Source organism: Empidonax traillii, unplaced genomic scaffold, assembly GCF_003031625.1.
Source record: "Empidonax traillii isolate 1590-97213 ecotype Southwest subspecies unplaced genomic scaffold, ASM303162v1 scaffold246:size859669, whole genome shotgun sequence".
Taxonomy (NCBI): Eukaryota; Metazoa; Chordata; class Aves; order Passeriformes; family Tyrannidae; genus Empidonax; species Empidonax traillii.
The window spans coordinates 268,688-291,128 of NW_020955439.1; the positions used below are offsets into that span (position 1 = coordinate 268,688).

The 22,441-nt window shown below is 46.3% G+C and overlaps 1 protein-coding gene across 3 annotated transcripts; it reads left to right on the forward strand.

Annotated features, from left to right (window-relative positions):
• The first annotated feature begins 2,042 nt into the window (after positions 1–2,042).
• Positions 2,043–22,131, forward strand: CARD19 (caspase recruitment domain family member 19). 3 transcript variants are annotated; one of them, XM_027888815.1, is made up of 6 exons: positions 2,043–2,119; positions 12,196–12,338; positions 13,933–14,086; positions 17,447–17,506; positions 19,271–19,342; positions 20,625–22,131. In XM_027888815.1, exons 1-6 carry the CDS (start codon positions 2,104–2,106, stop codon positions 20,735–20,737), a joined length of 558 nt encoding a protein of 185 aa, XP_027744616.1. In that variant the 5' UTR covers positions 2,043–2,103; the 3' UTR covers positions 20,738–22,131. The 3 variants fall into 3 exon arrangements, with proteins under 3 accessions (XP_027744616.1, XP_027744617.1, XP_027744618.1); XM_027888816.1 differs by lacking the exon at positions 2,043–2,119 and adding an exon at positions 6,125–6,174; XM_027888817.1 differs by lacking the exon at positions 2,043–2,119 and adding an exon at positions 9,834–9,974.
• Positions 22,132–22,441: the final 310 nt, after the last annotated feature.

Here is a 22,441-nt window from a genome sequence, read left to right on the forward strand (position 1 = left end):
AAATACTACATTTTGATCTGGATGGAACAGTGAAGCTTGGAAGGAACACCAGAGTATCTACCACAGAGTTAAGATTGCTTTCATGGAGCCTTCCCCATGGATTTTTGGCCATGCAGGCTTTCTCCTGGACCCCTGTCCCTCGAGCATTAACCTGGAAGTCTCTAAAGATGCTGTTTCCTCAGCACACTCTGCTGCTGTCAGTCCAACTTTGGGTTATGGGGTAGTACTGGTAAAAGTTTCTGAGAAGCTCAAAACCCAGAAAAGAAGCAGAACTGTGAACATGACAACCTGCAGGATGTGGCCAATACCACTGGTCTGAAACAATAGGACACAGGAAAGCAGAAACCCTCTGGTTACACCAGACATCAGCTGAACAAGATCTAAGTGACTGATGGTTTGGGGTGGAGAAGATGCAGACATCTCTAACAAGTTTGTTTCCAAAACATCTCAGTCATCAGTGATGCCTTGGAAGGAGAGGAACTAAATGAATCTGTTATCACTTATTGTCAGATGTAAAAGGCTTTTGCAACTAATTTTTTTTTTTTTTTAAATGTCACATGACAGCTTTTTAATAACTTTAATTAAATATGACATTTTAATAAACTCCTGCTGTGGGGTGGAGCAGTGCCTTTCCAATTTAGGATGTTATTTGCAGTTATACCTCATAATACAGGACTATGTGAAATCTTCTCAAATCCTGCCCACCCCAAACTGATATATGGAACCGCTCAGTTGAGGCCAGGAGGTGGCACAGGGATGACTCTACGTGTGAGGACATGTAGACAAAATGTCTTTGTTCCCTTCTCAGAGCTCTGTGGCAGGTCAGTTTGCCAAATCTGTCAGCTGTTTGTTTACACACCTATTTTCAGGGGAGGATGCTCAAACAGATTTATTTACTTCCTGCCTTCAAAGAATTCGATTGTTTGGGGATTTTTAAATAATTAGTTGAGGTTTTTTTTTTTCTCCTGCATAAGATTTGATTTGCACTTCACAAGGGATCAGATAAGGAGCCAAGTGTGGTATTGAACATGTTTGTGAAGCTGGTTCTTCATTATCCTGTGGACAGCCCGTCAGCCAACACAGAAACTTCTACAATGTTTATCAAGATTTATGATCAGTATAGACGAGCTTATTCTATATGCTGATTTTTCCCTTTTGACAGGAACAAGAGGTACTCAATTTTTCCATTATCTGCATCATCTTGTTTTACTAATGCTGTTAAAATACCCAAGGGTAGGGTGTCATACAGCAGAATTGGGGGGGTGGGGTGGGTAATTCTCCAGGTAAATATGCAGGAAGTTAAAACTGAGCAGGGATTTCCAGACCTGTGGGTGCTCCAGGCTGTCAGAGAACCACAGAATCTCCTGAGTTGGAAGAGACCCACAAGGCCAACTCCTGGCCCTGCACAGACACCCCAAGAATCCCACCCTTTCCCTGAGAGCATTTTCCAAACACTTCTTGAGCTTTGGCAGCCTTGGGACCGTGACCACTGCCCTGGGGAGCTTGTTCAGTGCCAACCACCTTCTGGGGGAAGATGATTTCATCCAAGTCAGTTCTATTCCCATTTAACAGTTTGGCTTAACTGGCTGGAAATGAAGTGCTGGGAACTTGCAGCACAGCTTCCGCCTTTGTTTGGAGTCAGAGAATTGTTGGGGTTTTTTTTTCATCTCCTTCTAACCAACAAAGGAGTGAAAGAATTCTACCAATAATAATACTACGACTACATAAATAAGACTGGAAAACAATCCATTCTATATGCAAAGCAACGTTAGAAATCACGAGCACGTATTTAAAAAACCAAAACCAAACAAACAAGCATACAAAAAAACCAAACTTTGAGAAAACAAACATTGTTTTCGGAGCTGAAATCACCGGCGGATCGCCGCTGGCTCGCAGGAGCGGCGGAGCCCGCGGCTCCCGGGGGAGCTGTGCCGGCTGTCCAAGCCCTGCTCTCTCCCTCCCTTCCTCCCTCCCTCCCTCCCTCCCCGTTTACTTTCGCTTCTCCCGAGTTCCCCGTGACCTCCGCTTATCCGGGCGAGGAGGGAGGATTGCCCCGCGTGGGACGCGTGCCGGGCACGGCACAACCCCCGCAACCCATGGACGATGCTCTACAGAAGATGTGAGTGCAATGTTTGTGACGGGGGATTTGGGCAAATCGACGGTCTGAAAAGTCCGAATCTGCCGGAGCAGAAGTGCGGAGCCCGAGGGGGCAGTGGCTGGGACGGGAGTGGCCAGCCCGACGCTGCCTTCCCAGTTTTTTTTTTTTTTTTTTTGCTTCTTAGAGCTTGTTTTTAATAAATTATTGCCTACAGTTTGCTGAAGGGAGCTTAGTGTGTAATCCGAGCTTTTAAGAAATATTTTATTGTATTTTCTTAAACACAAAGAAAGACTTTGTTACAGGAACTGCCTGCGCTATCTGGATTTAATTTGTTGCTAAAGAGATTCAGTCCTCTTGGGCTGTGGGAAAGTAACAAACTGTATTGTGATTCAACAGTTAACAGATAAAACAAACCACTGCATAGCGATGCTGCCAGGACAAGGGTGATATTTAGCAAGTCAAGTAATTCACTCAAATAAACAAATCGGTCGGTTTAGCGAGGGGAAACAGCGCTGGCTTTTGAGATTAGCTAACCAGGAAATGGATCTGCTGGGAAATAAAACATTGCTGGGCAGCTCACTTCGCTTGGCCACTAAAATGGGAGGCAGAACTCTGAAGCGGATCAGAGTTTTGGAAAGGCATTTGGGCTCTGTCAGGAGGCGGGGGCTTCTCCCGGAGCAGTTTGAAAAGCCCACGTTGCTGTGCTGCAGGGATGTGAAGATGGGGCTGTTCGTGCCCAGCTCCCGGCTGTGACCGGCCCGAGGTGTGGCTTCCATCCCCGCCGTGCCGTCTGAATGTCACGGAGCACACCGTGGGAGGGGTTGGGTGCCCAGCCCCAGCCGAGTCCGTGCCTCCCAGGCAGGGTGTCCCTGGCTGCTGCCTCTGCCGTGGCCCTGTGGCTGCCCGAGGATGCCTTTCCAAGGCGAACCTCGCGGCGATCCTGCTGCAGAGGTCCTGCGTGCCACAGGCATGAGGAGGAGATATGTTTAACCTCTGCTTCTTGTATCATTATCTGAGGCCGTGGGACAAAAATATCTCCAGGCAGTGAGGGTGGCACTGTGCATCACAGCACTCCTGAGGGATTGATTTTCACTCACTGTGCGCTGAAAAACATTTATAGTAGAGATTTCGGTCTATGTCGCGTTAAGATGACCAGGTTTTTGGTTTAGTGGTTTAGATTCTGGTAGTTTGGAAAGTTCTAGAAGCTTTTAAATGAAGAATTTCTAAAATTTCTAAATGTTTCCAGGGAAACATTTTAGCAGAGCACAATAGGCAGTGAATTCACAAAGTTATGAAATGGTCATAAAAACAAATCCTTAGCATACCGTTCTGCCATTGCTTCTTAGTAGTAGGCAACACCTCTGGATGTAATATTTTCATATATATATATATGAAATAGGATAATAGAAGCACAGAATGGTTTGGTTTGGAAGGGACCTAAAGATCATCTTGTGCCGTGGGCAGGGATAACTTCCACTGCATCAGGTAGCTCAGTGCCCCAACTAAAATAGTCTTAAAAATATATGATGAAAGGAGTTAAAAAGTGACAATTTCCTTTCCTGTTTCTTTACTAAAAAATCATTGCCAAAATCACTCTGATACAGGCATGAGCAAGGTCTCCATGTGCAATAATAATAGTAATTTAAAAATCTATTTCCATGCTGTTAGAAAAATCTGGATTCCTTAGAGTAAATGGAATAAACTCAGGATGTTTATTGATCTTCTCAAGGACACGCACCATGAATGTCACAGCATTTGGCAACACTAAAAATATTTCGGTGAGGTGTTTTCCCCATGTTCTTACAATTCCTGGGGATGAAGGTGCTTTCCTGGTAGAGATCAACATGTCAAAGGGTAAATGTGGGGCTGCAGGTAATTTCATTTCTTAATGGAGGTGCCTCAAATTGTGATGTGGCACAGAGTGGGACGCTACTTTCTTGGGAGAGCTGTGCCACACCAGGAACTGCTCCCTGGCAGGGAAGCGCAGACTCTGAAAGCAGAGGTGAGAGTATCAGAGAGAGAAATTATGGAGAAAAAAGCGTCAGGATGGTGTGGGTAACCCTGCCAGCCAAAATGCTGGCCCAGGACCTGCCTGGGTACGGCCCAAGCCTTGTCTCTGCGGCTGTGCCGGGTGTGACACTCACCCCGTGACACCACGGAGTGGCAGCACTTGCAAACTGCAAGCAAATTCTCTGTTTCTTTTTCCTTTTTTTTTTTTTTTTTTTTTTTTTTAATTTTTTTTTTCTTTTACTAACTGCCAGGCTAGCTGCAGCTGTCTCTCGTGAGAGGGTGTACGGCACGTCCCATGCAGGGCCAGAAGCTGGACTTGATGGTCCTTGTGGGCCCCTTCCAACATGGGACAAGCCATGATTCCTGACCCAAGCTCAAAGTCAAGTCCTCACTAAATCGTTCTGGAGACTCGTGCCCACCCCACAGAGCTTCAGACACCCTGGCCTGTCCGTCAGGACGTGCTGACTGACCTCCAGCTTCAGTGCTACGTGCTCCCAAGACACCACACCACTCCAAGCAGGGAGCCATATGATTTATTATCCGTTTAACCAGTCCTGGTGTATTGGCACAGCTTTCCCACACGCTTGGGTTATGATGGGTTCAGACTGAACAAGTGGATATTTAGGTTAGATATAATTTAGGAAGAAGTTTTTCCCTGTGAATGTGGTGAGGCCCTGGCACAGGTTGGCCAGAGAAACTGTGGCTGCCCCACCCCTGGAAGTGTCCAAGGCCAGGTTGGATGGGGCTTGGAGCGACCTGGGCTAGTGGAAGGTGTCCCTGCCCATGGCAGGGGGTGGAACGAGATAAGTTTTAAGGTTCCTTCCCACCAAAACAATTCTATGATTCCATGATTAAATAGCACAGAGGCAAACGAGGGCAAACCTCTCAGGGTCATATGGACAAGTATCATGCATGCAATGGGTGTTTCCTAGTTTAGCATATAAATTGCTGCTTGAGGATTTGATATATAGGCAAATTTTAAATAAGAAGTGTCTGTGTAAGGGCAGTTGTGTGGTTGAAGTATTTTATGTACCAATCTGGAGGCACCTTTGCCTACTGTGATTGTAATCCCTCTGGAGGATTTCTGTCTCAAACATTTTCTTCATGGTTTTGACACAGTCCTAATTAGAAATAACCCTGTGTCTTTGCCGTAGTAGAAAGCCACCTTTTCTATACAATTAAAAAAAATACCAGATTTTGCAGTCAACCCCCCCCCCCGCAATAATAAATAATGTATGCCTTTCTTCACAACGTTCAGAACCGAGGTTCACTTTCAACCCTCTGCAGCATTTATCCCTAGCAAGGCATACTGTCCTCCATACCTTGCTGGGTAATTAAACGGTGAAATTTAGCGCAAACAGGGTTTTTTTAAATCCACACATTTGCTTGTAGTTCTTCCCTCGTGAAGTTGTTATATCCCAATTAATTAGATGCTTCACTGCAACCTTCTCTATGAGACGAGCTGCCCCTGCCCCTGGGCTTGAGTAACTGCGGGGCCAGACGTGCAGCTGCCCTAAAACTGCACAGGGAAAACATCGAACTGCGCGTGGGTATTGTGGAGATGCAGACGTGGTACTTCGGACAGTGAAACCAGCAGTGGGAAAGGAAACCGCGGCATTACTGACGGTGCATGAACTGTCCGGGCCGAATGTGCCTCACCCGCTGCAGCTGCACCGCAACTGCTGCGGCACGAGGGAGAAACGCGGATATCGGGAAGGTGCGGACTTGGGACAGCGGGGAGCGGGAAAAGAAAATCGCGGGCGTTCCTCATGGTGCCACCGTGAATCGTCTCAAGCCCCGGCGGCCGTGAGGGTGTGCGGTCACGGTTCCACGGCTTCCCACGGGGCGTGGGGGTGCCCGCTGTGGGCCCGGGGGGTGCGGGCCCAAGTGACCCCCCTCTGGGCCCGGCCCCGCAGCCCATCCCGGCTCCCCGTCCCGCCTCCCGGAGGCACCGCCCCGGCCCCGCCGCCCCGCCCCGGCCCGGCCCGGCCCGGCACAGCCCGCAGGCCGCCCAGGGCCGAAGGCCGCAGCCCGCGGGCCGGGCGGGGCCGGGGCCGCCATGGCCGGTGAGTGCGGGCCGGGAAGGAGGGGGGACGGGCGGGACGGAGCCCCCGGGGCCGCGGGGAGGGGGGTTCGGGGCCTCCCCGCGGGGTTTGGCTGCGCGGCCGCGGGTCGGGGCCGTGGGTCGCTGGGGCTGGGGCGGTGACGGCAGGGCAGGGCAGGGCAGGGTGCGGGGCCCCAGCCCGGCGTGTCCGGGCGCTGCCGGGTCCCGCTCCGGGCACCCCCATCCTCCGTCCGGCCCCTGCGCTGGCTCGGGGGCGCTGCTGCTTCGGAGCTCGGGAGGCCCGCGGGCTGTGTGTAACCTGGTGTCACTCTCGGGGGTTAAGGGCCTTTCAGTGTTCTGCTCACTGTTGTTATTTTAAATCTTCTGTTTTTAAAAGATGCTTCAGGTAGAAATGAGTTGCTGAAGTCTGCAACTTCCTGGCTGTAGCCAGGTGGGGGTCGGGCTCTTCTCGCAAGCAACAAGTGACAGGATGAGAGGAAACGGCCTCAGGTTGCACCAGGGCAGGTTTAGGGTGGATATTGGGGAAATTTCTTCACTGAAAGGATTGTCGAGGCCTGGCACAGGCTGCCCAGGGCAGTGGTGGAATCACCATCCCTGGAAGTGTTCAGAAAATGTTTGGCCGTAGCACTTGAGGACGTGGTTTGGTGATGACCGTGGTGGGTCTGGTTTGATGGTTGGACTCAGTAGTCAAGCTTATTTTCCATCCTAAATGATTCTGTGACGTGCTGTCAGAGTAACAGAAATGATTCTGTGTCTTGCTGTCAGAGACTCTTGGCTTCTGGTGACTTGCCAGTAACGAGTGGCAGTGACTGAGGGTGGCATCTTGTCTTTCACCTCTGTATCGCCCTTCCAGCCAAGAAGAGCAGAGCAGTTGCTCTTCCTCGGGGGTGCATTCAGTAACCAGTGCCATCTGATCATCTCAGACCATTTCTCTGCAGCCAGAGATTCCTTCTGAAATCCTCAGCATCCCTTTCTTGGGCTCTTGAAAGGGAAAAGCCAGAACTAAATTAGTGTTAAACTAACAGTTTGTTGAGACAGAGACTTTTTCGTCTCTTTCCTGAAATGCTTCAACAAGGAGTTTGCAGGGACACGTACAGATGATTTGATCATCAGATCCAAACTTTCGAGGTGGCGTTTGCCAGCTTCCCTGTCTAAAGTTTATGAAAATCATCCAGGAGTTTTACAGGAAGTGGCAGCTCGTGTTTGCACTGCACAGCAGACACCAGTGAGGTTTCTGGAACGGATGTTTGCAAGTTCTGTGTGTTGTTATGGAGAACGTCAGAGACTTGTGTTGGGTTTTGTGTCTCGTGTGTTTAAATTTATCTGCCTGATGAGCTTGTCTGTTTGGTAAACTGAAGGAGGCCTTTAAGGGGAAAGCAAACCAAAGATGAAACCGTACTAAAGATACCGTGGTGTCAGAGGCAGTCTCAAGAGTCCTTATGTAAATGTTGGTGGAGTTGCTAATTGGGGGTGTGTACCTGCCTGATGAGGCACTTGGCAGCATTTACACTCCCAGGCCTGGATGAGAGGAGTGACCTGTTCCAGTGTGGCAAGGAGGGGCTGATCTCAGCCTCTGAATTTGAATGCAGCTGGATTTATTAATTTACTGTGATAAATACAAATGGCAATGCAGACCCAAGCCTGCAGTGGCAGATCCATCGGGCCTTGTGGCTTTATCCAGAAGGGCAGTGCAAGTAGATGGTGGAGCAGCATGTGCTCCTGCAAGAGACAAAATCCCATTTGATCTTCCTGGTACAGAAAGCAGCGTGGGGTCTTTCATGGTAAGAGTAGTTAGGCAGAACCAAATTTGCAAAGGGGTTTTTGACAACCAGGATAACCTGAAAGTCTTGGTTTGTGCAGTGCCAGTGGCGAGTGACAGCTTTCAGGGACCAGACACCTCAGCACATGCTGAGCAGGAGTGCAAAGGCTCGTCCAACATCCTGGCTGCTGCCCATGCCTAGGTTAGGAATTGCTTCTGACAAACTCCCTGTGAACACTGCTGTTAAATCAGGAAGAACTTCAGCGAGTGTGTCCCTGTCACCCCTGCCATTTTTCCTGCCGGTGCTGTAGCAGACAGCCTGGCATGTTGTGGTCACAGCCTGGCTCGCTGTGGTCACATCTGATCAGGGTTTTTATGAGCTCTGTTACTTCCAGGAGCAGAATATGTTTCAGCAGCCTTACAGTGCCAGCAGTTTGTGTAGTGGCTGGGTCGTTCTGAAACCACTGACAGAAACCTAATTGCCCATTTGGAAGGAAGGATCGAGAGATGCCATTTTATGAAGGGTTTCACTGGGGGTGACTTGTACTTGCAGGTGGAAAATGGTGAGTGTGCTGCTTTGTTACTGTCACTTGTTGCTGGTGCATTTATCATCACTAAATCAGTGATGGTATTTTATAATCTATTTGGTAATTTATAAATTACAAATTTAATATATGTTATAATTATTTTAACATCTATTTTGTCCTCTGTTTGAGGAGTTGCTGGCTGCTTTCCTCTGGTATCTCCTAATTTTATGCGTCCTTCCTTTCCTTCCACGTGTGTGGTCAGGTGCAGGTTGTGTGCACTGGTGTGAGTGCTTGTGCTGTGTGCCAGAGGCTGCTTGGACTTAGGTTAGCAGAAAAAAAGTGGTTGTGTGTGGTGTGTCACAGGCTTTTAGTAATTATAAATCAGTAACACATTTTCTTCCCAACTATCAAAGACAGTTCCTGAGTTTCCTGTTTGCCTCTTTGACAAGTTTACATTTCCTGTGAGTAAGGAAAATACCAACTTTTTTTAAAGCAGGTCAGGTTCAGCGTCATGGTACCCAATCTGAGCTGTATTTGCTCTTCAGCAGGGCTGACTCAGTGCCCTTCACCTCCTCCACAGCACTTGCACACTTGAGCAAACCTGCTCCTGACTCCAAAGACTGTGGGACAGGATAAGCCCAGTTAGATTAACGTTCTGGCAGAGCGAAAGGTGAAACTGTAGTGTGTTTTGCTTCAAATTTGAAGTTGTATTCAATCCTTGTGCAGTCTGGGGACATGAAAATGCCTGGCAGTGGCACACCTGTGCACTAAACTGCAGTAAACTCACTGGTCTCCCAGTTTTGCTGCCCTGAAATTTTTAGGCAAGTACTGACTAACAGCGTTACTGTCCCTTTAATGCTTGGGTGAGTCCTGCTTAAAAACAGTCTCCTTAGCATAAAGATTTTTTAATTGTCCTTGCAATAGCTGTTGTCTCTTTGAGGCAGCGAGATAAAAGCTGGATATGCAAAACATCCCAAACAACCCCTCCCTAAATTCTTTAGACCTGGCCTCACATCAGTAGCTTTGCTGCAGTCGTGAAGTCACCTGGTTTGGGGTTCCTGTTACTTAAAAAATGTTCATAATGAAGGTGTGTTCTATTAAAAAGCTGCTGCTTGTGAGCAGTGATCACAGCACCTCCCAGCACAGCCATACCTGGTAGTGCAGGGGAACGGTGACAAAGCTGCCAGAGCTCCTGGGGCAAAGTGGGCCCAGGAGCCTTCAAATGCCCACGTGTGCTGTGCAGATACCCTTATCACTCCACAGCAGGGTGCCATATTCCAGCTGCTAGGATTGGTGGGGCTTTTTCTGTTCGTTTTCTTTACATTTAGTAGCTGGGGCTACAGTTCTGCACTGGTGGGAAGTTCCCCTTCTCTGGTCTGAAGGCAGTTCCTTGCGTGGTTTGGAGAGAGATTTCTCAGAATTAGAGAAAAGCCAAAAGATTTTAGAAGAGAGAAGGGAGATACTGGAAGGATGAGATACATTTGCTCTGCTTCCATTGAGCTGGTGTTGAGCTTGGTAAGTGCTCTTCAGGAAACGTTAAGCCTTGCACCTCGTCCTTAAATACTGAACTCATACTTTGGAGGAGGTGCAGGTGCAGGCAGGGGAAGTGTCTGCAGGAGATGTTTCACGGGGGCTTCTTAAACACAGAGCATCCCATAGGATGGGTGAAGCATCTTGCAGGTGCCTAAGCCAGGCATTAAACATGTCCTTGGCAGGCACAGCTTAGCAGTAGCCAGAGAGGCCAAAAGCGTGGTCCCATTCTCTGCCCCTGTGTTGTGGCTCAGATGGTAAGAAAATGTAGCTGCCCCTGAAATCCCAGAGAGGCCTCTGCCCTGTAATTTGGAGTTTGAGGTGGCAGAAGAAGACCTTGGTAGGGCTCATAAACTGTCGTGTGAGGTGATGGTTTACTGAGTGTGTGTAGATGGAAACTACCAGGAGGACAGGGAGTGCTTGGGACTGCTCAGAAAGTGCTCTTGGCTTAAGTGGGATCTTCAGCTGGTCCCAATTCCCTTCGCTGTGTCTGGACACTGTAATGATGGGGCAGCAACAGAGAGGAGGTGGCACTGTGAGCCTGCTTTTATTTCACTTTGTGTACTCGTTCTTTTGGACGTTTAGCCCTTGCTGTGGTTGGTTGGTTGTCACAGCATTGTTTGGATTTTAATTGCTGGGCTGTAAGACCCTGGTTTAATGCGTGTCCTGTCCAAGTGCAGGTGCAGAGTTGTTGGTGACACTGAGAATCACTACAAATCCTGTCGCTGAGGCAGAGGAGGGGGAGGATGCTTTGGGGAGCTTCATTACCCAAAAAGCATTTGCACGAACAGACACAACTTTATGGCCTCCTGGTCCTTGCCTCAGCCCTTTGTGCATGCCAGTGTGTTGATTTGAAGACAAGTTTGATCTCAGCCCTGAATCCAGGAGAACCTGGAACTTCTCGCAGCAAGAGGGAAGTATTTCAGCACAGCAAATATTTCACAAATTTTGTGACAGTGCACTTAACAGCTGCCTTGGAGCAAGCTGTGGAAAAGTGAGGCATCAGAAAGACATGGAAATAAAATGGTGTTTGCATAAAAATGAAGAATGTAACTGGAATCCTGTTGTGCTCTCTGTGCTACATCAGTAGCGGGGTGTTCTTGTTCGAACAGGAGTGACACTGGCACTGCAGAAGTAAGGGATGGTCACTCAGGGAGGTTTTCCTGTAAATGCTGTCAGTGCTACACAGATACACGAAAAGGACAGTGTGGTACCCAAATTAGCCACACTACACGAAGGGCAAAGGCTGTGTGTAGGTGCAAAGTTTGCTGGCTCTTTTCTTTCACTCTTTTGTTTATCTTCTCTAAGTTGCAGGGCACAAGGGGCTGATGGTTTTGTATTTTCTGGTAGCCTGAATACCATAAAACCTATGCATTTTGCTTTAAATGGAGAAAGGGCTGGGGGTGTGGGGGTGTTCTGTGTTTGTTTTCTGTGCTGCTCAGTTGTAAAGCGTTGTACTGGCATTTTAATACTCATTTCAAACACGGTCATGGATGTTCTCTTTTTAAATCTGATAAGGGCACAGTAACCTGTGGAACCAGTCTGTGCTTGTATCTTAATCTAGGGATTACAGACCAAGCAGCTATAGGGAAAGCTATGCTCCTGCAAAATCCATTGCTGACAAATTGGGTATGATGCCTAAACCTACAGCAAGTCTGGATTTGTGTGTTTGCAGAGGTTTGGGTTAGTAGAAAAAGATGTGTTTTATTTGTGTGTGTTTTGAGTGTACTTCCCTGTAAAAATGTACTGCTTTTTGAATGCCCTTTCTCCCCTTTCTGTGTGAAATCCTTTCCTAAAAACCTTGATGGCTCCTTGGCAGAGATGCCGTTATAAAACACATCAGTTTTTAAGTGTCATAATCTGCCTTCCTACATGATGGAAAATTTATCTTCAGTGATTGATTAAATATCCGTAAGTGCTTGACTTCTGAATGATTTAGAGCCTTCTCCCTTTGGAAAGAGAGAGGCAGCAGGACTGACCAGCCAGGAGTTTGGATGTGTGTCATGTCAAGTGGATGGGTCTTTGGAAGCAGGTGGCTGTGTTGTGTTTCCCTAACAGATAGTTCAGCTTTCTAAAATTAGGTGGTGGTGGTAATTTTATTTTAGGCTATTTAATCACTGGTAGGAAAATTAAATTTACAGAATTTAAAAACGGCTTGTTAATTAAACGGCTTGTGGTTTATTCTGTGTGTTGTTTTTTTCTCTAGATCAGTCATATTCTCATCGGCTGCAGCACGACATGTATTTCCTTACAAGCACCAGCCGGCTGAATGAGCAAGTGGTTGATAAAATTATTCTTCAGCTTAACAGAGTCTATCCCCAAATTCTTACCAATGAAGAAGCAGAAAAGGTAATTGGATGAGTTCTGCTGTGTCTCTGACTGTTGTGTTGTTTTCTTGTGGGTCACTGGCCCAGCTCTTCCCCACAGGCAGCCAGTCCTCCTCACCTCCTGCTTGCTGACCAGTTGTATCTGGGATCTCATGTGAGAGGAGCAGTCACAGGGCTGGCACATTCCCTGGGCCAAGTGGTTATGAGAGAGGACACTCTCCCAGCAGCAGCAGCTGAGTGCCAGGGTCCCTGCCGTGCCCGGGAGCACGCACCCTCCCAGGCAGGAGTTCACCATCCTGTGACCAAGTGCCCCACGTGCCTCCTCCTCACATGGGGCAGCCTGGGGGTGTCACGTCAGGTGATCTGTGCTGCAACCAGCCCTGTCCACAAAATCATCTCTTTCAGCTTAATCAGTTTTAGTAACTAATTAAGTATTGGTAGAGAAGGAGGGGGTGTTAGTCCCACCAGTAAGTGCAGGAGCTGTGGGAAGTGGATGGAGTTAGTAGCATCTTGCAGTGCCACGTGTGAAGGAAGGCCACCCTCCCTGGCATGAATCTTTCAAAAAATGGGAGCTGTTTTTAAAAAGAAAGAACTTCTAAGTTTGTGTGGAGACAAAATTAAAGAGCTTCCCTGATCCTGCTTGTAACAGTTTGTACTTGCCCTCTGCTGGCTTCCTGTCTGCACAAGGCTCAGGGTTTTGGGCATATCAGTATTTTAACCTCAAGAAAAATGGGTCTAATTCTGCCATAATCAAACCCTGTGGGTACAATTAGTGTTTTGTGGTGTAGAGCAGAGCTAGATCATCGGCTGAGCCAGTCTTGCCACTCAGTTATGATAACCAATATGACATGTGCAAGACAAGATCATCTTATTCCCTCAAGAGCTTCAAGAGGAAGACATAAAGAAACTGTGAGATGTGATTTGTGAGTTCTGCCCTTTGACAGCAGTGAGCTGCTTTTGCTTGGGTCCAGGCAAGTTTGTGTCAACTCTGTTGAGTGTTTAGGAAACTTGTCTCCTAATACTCATCACATTCAGCACTACAGAAAAGAGGGAATTTCCCCTGCAGCTGCTTGCCATGTCCCCTGAGGAATGGGAATTTGTACCTGTTGAACTGGGCACTCAGCAGTTAATTGTGCTGGAATCAAAGACAATGAAATGTGTAATCTTGGGATGATGAGCACTCCAATACTGGGACTAGGATAAGGAGTATAAAGTGCCTTTTTGGGGATCATTACTAAGGGCAAACTTGAAAACATCAAGCTTTATTCATAAGATTTGACGATATTTGCTATCAACAGCTGTCAGAACGGAACTGTGGAATAGCAAGTACCATGTTAGCTCGGATCCAGGGAAGACATCAAATGCAGAGTGGCTTTCCCTTGATCAGGACAGAAAAAAGCATGAGGGGAAGCAGAGGCAATATCCTCTCCATCAGGCAGTGCTGACCATATGGAGCTCAGTGCATGTATGTCCTTTAGAGGTTCTGCTTTTTTTTTTTTGGCCTTTAAAATATAAAAGAAGCTCCAAATCTTTGCTCCCTGGCATACCGGAAAGTGATGTAAAATTGATCTCCAGCTGTTGTAATCTGTCTTCTGATGAGTGCTTTTCTCTTACAGTTCAGGAATCCAAGGGCATCACTCCATACCAGACTCTCAGATCTGTTAAAACACCTTCAAAAGAAAGGAGACAGACACTGTCAGGAGTTTTACAGGGCTCTGCAGATCAATGCTGAACAGCTGTTTAATGACCTGCCAAGTAGGAAGATCTTGAGTAAGTTGATTTGTAAGTTGATTTGAGTTGTGAATTTTCTCATCAGTGAATTTCCTCGTTTCAGATGAGGTTTAGGTTATTTAGACAACCTAAACAGGTTATAAATAATATAAATAAACAGGTTTTTTAAATAAACTTTGGAGTATACTTTAATTCCTTGTGACTGGAGTTTTCCAAAAGCTGTAAGAGGATTTGACCTCTTGTTATTTGTTGATTAGAGCGGGCAAAACTCTCTGATTGTTTTGAAATACGAAATATGTCTTTAAAACCAGTTTTAAGTGCAAAATGTCAGCAGTATAACTCCTATGAATTACAGCTTCTCTTTCATTCTTCATTGCTTCATAATGGCTTGTTTATTTCCTCTGTGCTTACTCTGACTTGCAGCACAGGAGAAACATCCCAAACCTCCAATTTGTTAAGCTCAAATGTCTGCTGGCCCAGGAGCTTGGCTTTCCCCCAGTCCATAAATCTCCTCCTTGTGTCTCGTTTAGCACGAAGCACACACATTCATAGGCCCTTGCACTGATGGACTGGGATATTAAAATCACTTAGGACTTGTTTTGTCCAGCTGACTGATGTCCATAAAGCTGCCCCCCAAATACTCTTGTGATGTGCTTTGTAAGGGCTGAGGCTCAAACAGATTTGGTTCTGTACTGCAAAGGAGTTATTTTCTTCAAGGAAAATTTCCAGCCTGCCTTGCCAGCCTGGGATAAAGCTGTCTACTGTGTGTTGGCCTTTCTTTTTTTTTTTTTCCCTACCTAAGAAATGCAGAAAAGAACACTGTTGCAAGCGGATGGGAAATCGGTTCAGGCATCCTGGCACACTGAAATGACTTGAGGAGCTTGAGGGAAAACTCCTCCATTTATATGTTAAGGAAGCTGCAAAAGGACTGCAGTTTCTGATAATGTATCTTTCCAAGGACACTCGGGTAGGATCTGTGGGGTGTTTTCACTTTTAGCCCCAGCAGAAACGTGCCCATCCTTGCACTTGATTTGTGTGGTGACTCAGAGCTTTCCTCAGGTGGCCCCGTGAGTAGGCAGGGTTAGAGCTCCTCATGTGCAGACTGTGTGCACAGCAAGTCCCTGTGCTGGAAGTGCTTCGTGTTAAACATCCAGCTGCTTGTGGTGCCCCAGAACTGTTTTGCTGCTGCTGCATTATGCAGAGGGACTTCAGTAATCATCAAAAGTCATTAAATTCTCTGTATCTTGGTACACTCACTTATGTTAACCATCCTCAGAAGGATGAGAATAATTTAAATGTCTGGGTTAAAATGCTGCCATGTGCTGAGATTCTGCAATTTCCTTCTGTTGACCTGAGAAGGAAATACTGAGATGATTGTGTTAATATGCTTGCTGCTTCTTATGAGTTCTGTAATTAAAACAAGTGTCTGCAGTCTGGATTGAATGGTCAAGAAATGCTCTAGTGGAAGGAGGGTGGAACTGGATGGTCCTTGAGGTCCCTTCCAACCCAAACCTTTCCACGATTCCATAATACTCTTAAGGAGTACTTGTTAAATTTGTTAAATTTAGCACAGAGCATTTACCAAATTGCTACTAAAATTTGTAAATGTGAAGAAAGAGGAGAATCCCTAACATGGGGGATTTGTTTTAAGTGCAGATTGAGCTGATACAAACAGCATTACAAACACCTGGAGAAGTTATTGATAAGGAGTTATTGATGTAATTATTGATGGAGTTCTGTAATAGCTTACATGCAGCTGTACATATGACAAATGTTTTCTACAGAGGAAATCCTTTCAAAGAAATCTTTTTCATTTTTAAAACGGCTTTAAAAGCTGTGCTAGAACAAAACTTCTTTGCCTGAAGTGTAAATTGCCAGCGCAATGCCTGGTAATGTCTGAGCATTCCCACTAGAGGGGGGGTAAGGCACGCGGTTGGAGCAGCCTCAGAGCTGTTCAGGGCCAACAGGAGCTTCCAGGTGACTCAGAAAATGTTTTTTATTTCCCTCAGTGCTGGCATAGTCTAGAAGGATAAAGGCTCAGACCAGCCCCAGGCAGCGAAATCCTGAGAGAAGTGCAGAGGTGTGGCTGTGCTCTCCTGTGCAGGGGGAGGATTTCCAGCTGGAGTTCCCAGGGAGGATGTCAGCCCCTGGAAGGGGCAGGCTGGGGGAGGCTGCCAGTGACACCGAGTGCTCCATGGGGGCTTTGCAGCGATCCTTCTCACTTCAGGGACTCTCAGGCCTTACAGAAGGGGTTCCTGTCCTGCTCCATGTGCTGTCCCCACCCCGAGGTGCACATCCTGAGCAGGGCAGGTGGCTGCTCCCCTGACAGCAGCTCCTCTTCCTGGGTGTACAGGGCAGTTTTCCAAGGCACCTCAGCAAGCCCCAGATGTCGCGTGGGAGAAGGAGATCAGTTGAAACCAATCATTCTCAAATTATTTCCTATTGGCAGCCACCTTTGGAGCCTTCACTTTTTTTCCTTTCCTTTTTTTTAACCCTTTTAACCCTTTGGCGGTTGGACGTGGTGATCGTAGTGGTCTTTTGCAACCCTTATGGTTCTGTGATTTTTATGACCACAAAGAGATTTGGCTGAAAATATTGTTATGCAGATCGGTGATGTGTTGAGGAAAGTCACTCCTCTGCCATGTCTGATGACTGCTGTGTGCACACCCCTTCTGCAGTGCTGTCTCCACGTCTGTGTGGCAAAGGCAGCTCTCAAAGGGTCTTTCTGCCCAGAGTGGAAACTACTGCACACTTTGTCTTAAGGCCAACCTCCTTTTCTACTTCAATTTGGAGAAAGAGGCAAAAAATTATTTGTGCCAAATGTTAGCACATAGAACTTACAGATTTGCAAAGAAGCTGAGCGTGTCTTTAGCCCAGACCTGAATTTAGGTAAATGATCAGCACCAAGAGGCCTTTTCCAAGTCCTTTGTCCATTATATACATCAATACCCAGAGAGATTTGCTCAAGAACAAAGAATGGTAATACATCAAATTATAAAGGCGTTTTCAGATTAGTGTGTCTATTAACAAATAGTTTGTATTTATTACCATGAAAATTGCTGGCATTATGGGAGGATTAGCTCCTGCTTTCCTCTCTTGGGAAACAAGGGTAATGTTATTTATATGCTCAGTGCTTAAGCAGGTCATAGGTGGGGCTGCAGCTGTTTGTGGTTGCATTCAGGTGACTTTGTGCCTGTCTTTTGGTCAGCATATCCCCAGCTTTTCTGACTCCAGTGATGATCTGTCTTTGGAGGGGTTAAAACTCTTATGTCAATATTGGGGTTTTTTTTTAAATGTGTTGTTATGCACCATTTCGCCTGTGCTGATTATGTTTGTTTGTTTGTTTGTTTGTTTGCTTGAGCTGAGTACTAACTTCTCATGTGTTGCTTTTGTTTCTAGAAACCCCAGATCCCACAGAGATAGACACTGGCAAGGAGCAATATATGCTAAATGACAGGGGTAAATAAACCATACAGTGTCACCGGATGGAATGGCTTTGCAGATTATGATGCAATTTATTTTATCATGTAATTTGCATTTCATGTAACAACTAGTTTGGTTTATGATGTCTTTACTGTCACAAGTTAAGTAGAATTAATGGAGTAAAACGTATTGAGCTGCTGTTGAGGAAACCAGTGCCAGGAAATTGAAGAGACTGTGGAGTTGAATCAATATTTACAATGGTATTTTTACTTATACTGTTACAGCTAAACTCTTCATTTCCTGTGATTTCTTCAATGCTTGAACAGTAAGGGCTATTCAGATGCTGCTATCACTTTGTATAAGGCCATCAGGTTTTTTTTTAATATGACTTTCAATTTTTTTCATCTTTTTGAGCTCCCAATATAAGTACAAATCATTTGAAAGCAAAGGCAGAAAGGAAGGATGTACTTAAATGTATTTTCTTTAGGAAACATGGTAATTATTTTCACCTCCCTCTGTTCAGTGCCAGATTACAGAGACAAAGGTTTTATTCACTGTAGGATATTTTGAAAAGGAAGGGCTGGAAGAAAGATGAAGAATTTTCTGAATTTATAATGCTCTGCTTTATCATTTAAGTTCAATTAATATTTTATTTAGAGTTTTGGATACAATTATGAGATATTCAAGATACCTTCTGTAAATTATGCCTTTTTGCCAATTTTCTGAGAGAAAACTGAAACAAGGGGCAGAAGCAGAGTTTAACTCAATGTATACCTTTGCCTGTGGTGGTGTTGCTTTGAATATGGAACCAAATTGCTGTTCACATTTTTCACACTGCTGTTGCTGTCTGCAGCATAACAGTACAGGAGGAGCAGGGAAAGTGCTTGGAGACAAGAAAATGAAGCAATATTTTATTTTATTTTTACTTTTATAATTTTTTTTCCCCCTGAGCTGTCCTCAAACTGGAGAGTGGCCTCTAGCCACCCTCACTGGGAGGTTACATCCGAAGGAGCAACTGAATCCTTGCTCCTTTGCTGTTTCTCCAGTGTCAGCTCCAGGAATTTGTTAGTCTGAAGTAGTACACTTGTCCTTAAACTGACAGGTGTAGTTTAATTGTAGCTCTGTTCCTAGAGAAGTTTTAAATACAAATAGAATACTGGGCGATAAAGAAGCAGATATAAATCTTTATGAGGTTTTGTCAGTGGCTGAGCATGAATGAGAAAGGTTTTATTGAACATCAGTACCGACCATCAGCATTAAATGTGTAATTCCAGGCAGGCAGTTTCCAGGGGGAGATTGGTTTTTAGGTGCACATGTGGCTCTTCATCTCAGCCCCCAGGAGAGTTGTAAACAGGAACAAGAGTATCTGCTCTCCTCACGAGAGTGGAGTTTGTGGAACATCTGTGGGGAATAGGAAAGCCCCCTAAGGATGTAGCTCTGAGGGGCTGTGAGTGGGATTGCCACACTGTGTGGTGAGGGCCCCGCAGGCTGGTTAGTGTTTCTTGTGGTGTTTAAAGGGGTGATTTGCATAAAGTTTGAGAGTGAGGAAACATCTAAGGAAGCTTTCCCTTAAATTCCCCAGGCTGCAGCTAGAGGAGCAGAGGGGAACAGGGGATGGTAGTAAATATTAATTGCAGTCCATTATGCCTCACAGAACATTAGCCACAGAACATACAGAATTGTGAATGTGTTAGCTTCATTTGAATATGCTTAATTATGCATATTAATAGCAACTGATGATTTATGAAGCAAGCTAAACTTCTGCCGCCCTTAATGTGTTTCCTTTTGCCTTTTCTCCAGGCCCGGTGTTCTTCCTGGCCTGTTTCAGCGTGGCTGCAGGACTTGCCCTGTTTTGGTATTGCTGTAACTCAGGTGAGCTGCTCTGGGGGGGGGGGTTTCTCTTGGAAAGGGAAAGGAAACACATTGGAAGGCTCTGCCTTCCCTCAGCACGGGACAGAGAGGGCTCCTGATCTGACGTGGCTCAGCGGGGAGGGTCAAGGTGTCATCATTCATCAGCGAGCTCAGGATACAAACTGCACTGCAGACGTGCTGGGGTATAAATAATGGATGGTTTGCCTGAGAGGATGCCACAAACAGGGGCTCTTTTTAAAGGCAGTGGTCACACAAGCTCCTGTTGCTGTAGCAATGGGTCATGATTCCCAGCAGTCATGAGACAGACCCAAGGCCTCTGGTTCCCACAGCCCCTGGGAGCCGGTGGAAGCTTGGCCAGTGCCAGGGCTGGACTGTGTGGGCTCGACTGGCTGAGCCTGAGCAGCTACAGCCATTGCCCCTGCTGCTGGCTCTGGCTGTTGGCTCTACCTGTCACTTTTGGGTCAGTGCCCTCTGCTCCTCCTGCCCCGGACACAGCAGTTACATTACATTGTTCTCTGTTGGTTTCCTTCACACAGTTGTAGGTTTGAGTAGCACCAGTTGATGGACTTTTCAGGTGCTGTGGAAGTCTGGGCTCTGTGCTTCGTTCCCAGATCAGAATCCCTCAGCTGGACTGTCCATGGTGCCACAGTTTGAGGCTGAGGGAACCCTTAGACCCTCAAGCCCAACCCTGAGTGTTTCTTTGGATGCCATCCCTTCCCCTGATCCCAGCTCGTCCATAGTGTTATAAGTGTGTATCTTACTCCCAATTTGAACTGGCTTCAGATCCAGCCTAACATTTTTGTTCAACCTTTCTCTACCAGACTGCAGAGCTCCTTGTTTCTGTGCCAGCTGACTTTGTATATTTGCTCCCCGTGGAGTTCCTTCTGCCTCAAGTCATCTTTATGTCCATAGTGTGTAATTTTAGCAAAAATATTCTCAACCAGTGTTTTGTTGCAAGGCTGCTTTTTCCAGTTTGTGAGGCTCTTTCCTGACTCTCTGTAGTATCTCAGTGCCCTGTGTGTAACAGGGCCACCAGCCCTGGATATGGTGGTCCAGCCCTAACTCACCAATCTCCTCTTCCCGTCTGAACCTGCAGCAGTGAATCCCAACAGGTTCATTGTTCTCCTCTCTTGGCTGTTGATTTCTACAACGTGGAAGGAAATGTTTCCTCCAGAGTTATTTTCAATCGATTTTTATTTTTTGCAGGTGCTGCTTCCCCGCTAAGAATGAATCTTAACTGTGTTCCCTTTCTCTTTTTCCTCCCATCTTCATTCTGTTTTAGATACAAAAGTCGTAGGAAGAGCCAGGAGAATCTTGGGCTTTTCTCCTATTATCATAGGAAGACATGTTAGAAATATTTGTATGTTGTATCTGGAAGACATATCAAGAGATTAAGGAAGAGCTGCCTCCTCGCTTGTCTGTACAGTAACCTGCCAAGGGAAGCCAACGGTGCATAAATATTAATCTCCTGTACTCATACCAAAGATTTTATTAACTAGCTTCATCAATAATTGCCTTGCCTCCAGATGTATTCAGAATTTCAGCTATAAATGTCTTTCCCTCTGGGAACAGACCATTTATTTTTGTAAATGCTTATTTTAAAATATTTATCGTTGGGATAAAAAAAGGTATTTTTTAATACGAGCTTTAAAAGGATCTCCTAAGTGAGGGTCTAAAGCCATGTTTGCAAATGTGTTTTGTACTGGAATGAAGGATCACAACTGTTTGAAGAATGCTAGCCTGCCTTTCGTGGTAATTAATTTAAGAGAAGTACTTGAAACAAACACATGCACTCAAAGCCTTACTAAGAAATGGATCTCCATTTCTGGAACTGTTTTGTCTGGATCCTTTGTACTCCCTGCCCTGAGCTCAGGTGTAAAAAGTTTATGGGTGCCAGTTCCCTTTGTGTCTGCTTTGGATTCCCTGCCGGTGCCTCATCCCAGCCTGTTCCTGGTCACACCCTGCTGGCCCTGGTTTGGATGCCCTGCACTGGTTCCCAGCCCACAGAGGGTCCCAGGGACTGGAATGTCTGGCCTGAAGCACTTCAGACTCCCAAGAAGATGTTTAAGGTTTCTTTAGCTCTGCCTTTCCCAGTGAAGGGCTTTGCACTCTGTGTGTCTGAGAAACGGAACTAATCCAAGATACTTTGCAGTGACTTAAGTGCCACGACATGGGGCTTTTTCATGGCCAGAAATACTTGAAGAGCCTGGGGTTGTTCATATGCCACGTGGTGATGTTGTGTTTTTCTCTTCTGTGAGTTGAAACCCGAGAAACTTGCAGAAACCACTGTAAGGTAAAATTCCTGAGGGAGAGGCAGGGAGTTGGGCTGCAAGTGAAGCAGCTTGGGGTTTCTCAGCTTGCTCCTGCCCCAGTCAGTGCCAAGGGCTGTGGAGAGTTCCTCAGTTACTGCTCAAGAGCAGCAGGAGCTTGGGGAGACCACGGTCCTGTAACCTGGTGAGAAAGACACTTTTGTGGCTCTTCAGTCAGTCAGGAAATTTCCAGATCGAATCAAATGTCATCTGAATGAACAGCTACAGCACAAGGTACCAAGCACTGCAGGATCTCATGTGAAATTTTCGGTCATTTGGAGTGTTTTTTTCGAAGCAGACTGAAAATTGTCTTTCAGCTTTAAACCTTAATCATGCTATTAAAATGTCATCATCAGGGATTTTTATATGGGTAGATAGTGATAGGACAATAGGAAATGGTTTTAAACAGGCAGAGGGCAGGGTTAGATGGGATATTGGGAAGAAATTCTTGGCTGTGAGGGTGGGGAGGCCCTGGCGCAGGTTGCCCAGAGGAGCTGTGGCTGCCTGGGCTAGTGGAAGGTGATAACAGTAATAACACCCAGCAGAGCAGGTTTTTTGACTCCTTTCCTGCCCCCACCCCCCAGCTCATGTGTCTCTTGATCCCATCTCAAGGGGAGCTCTTATTAGGGAGGGATCATCATATTTCCTACAGAATTGGGCAGTCAGGAGGCTCTGCTGTCCCTGTGGCTGCTGCTGTGCTGCCTCCCAGCTTGGGGAGGGCTTTAATCATAGCCTCTTGTTTTCTCCCTGCCTTGCCTTGTGTTTAAGGTGGAAACAGGTTCTATTTTTC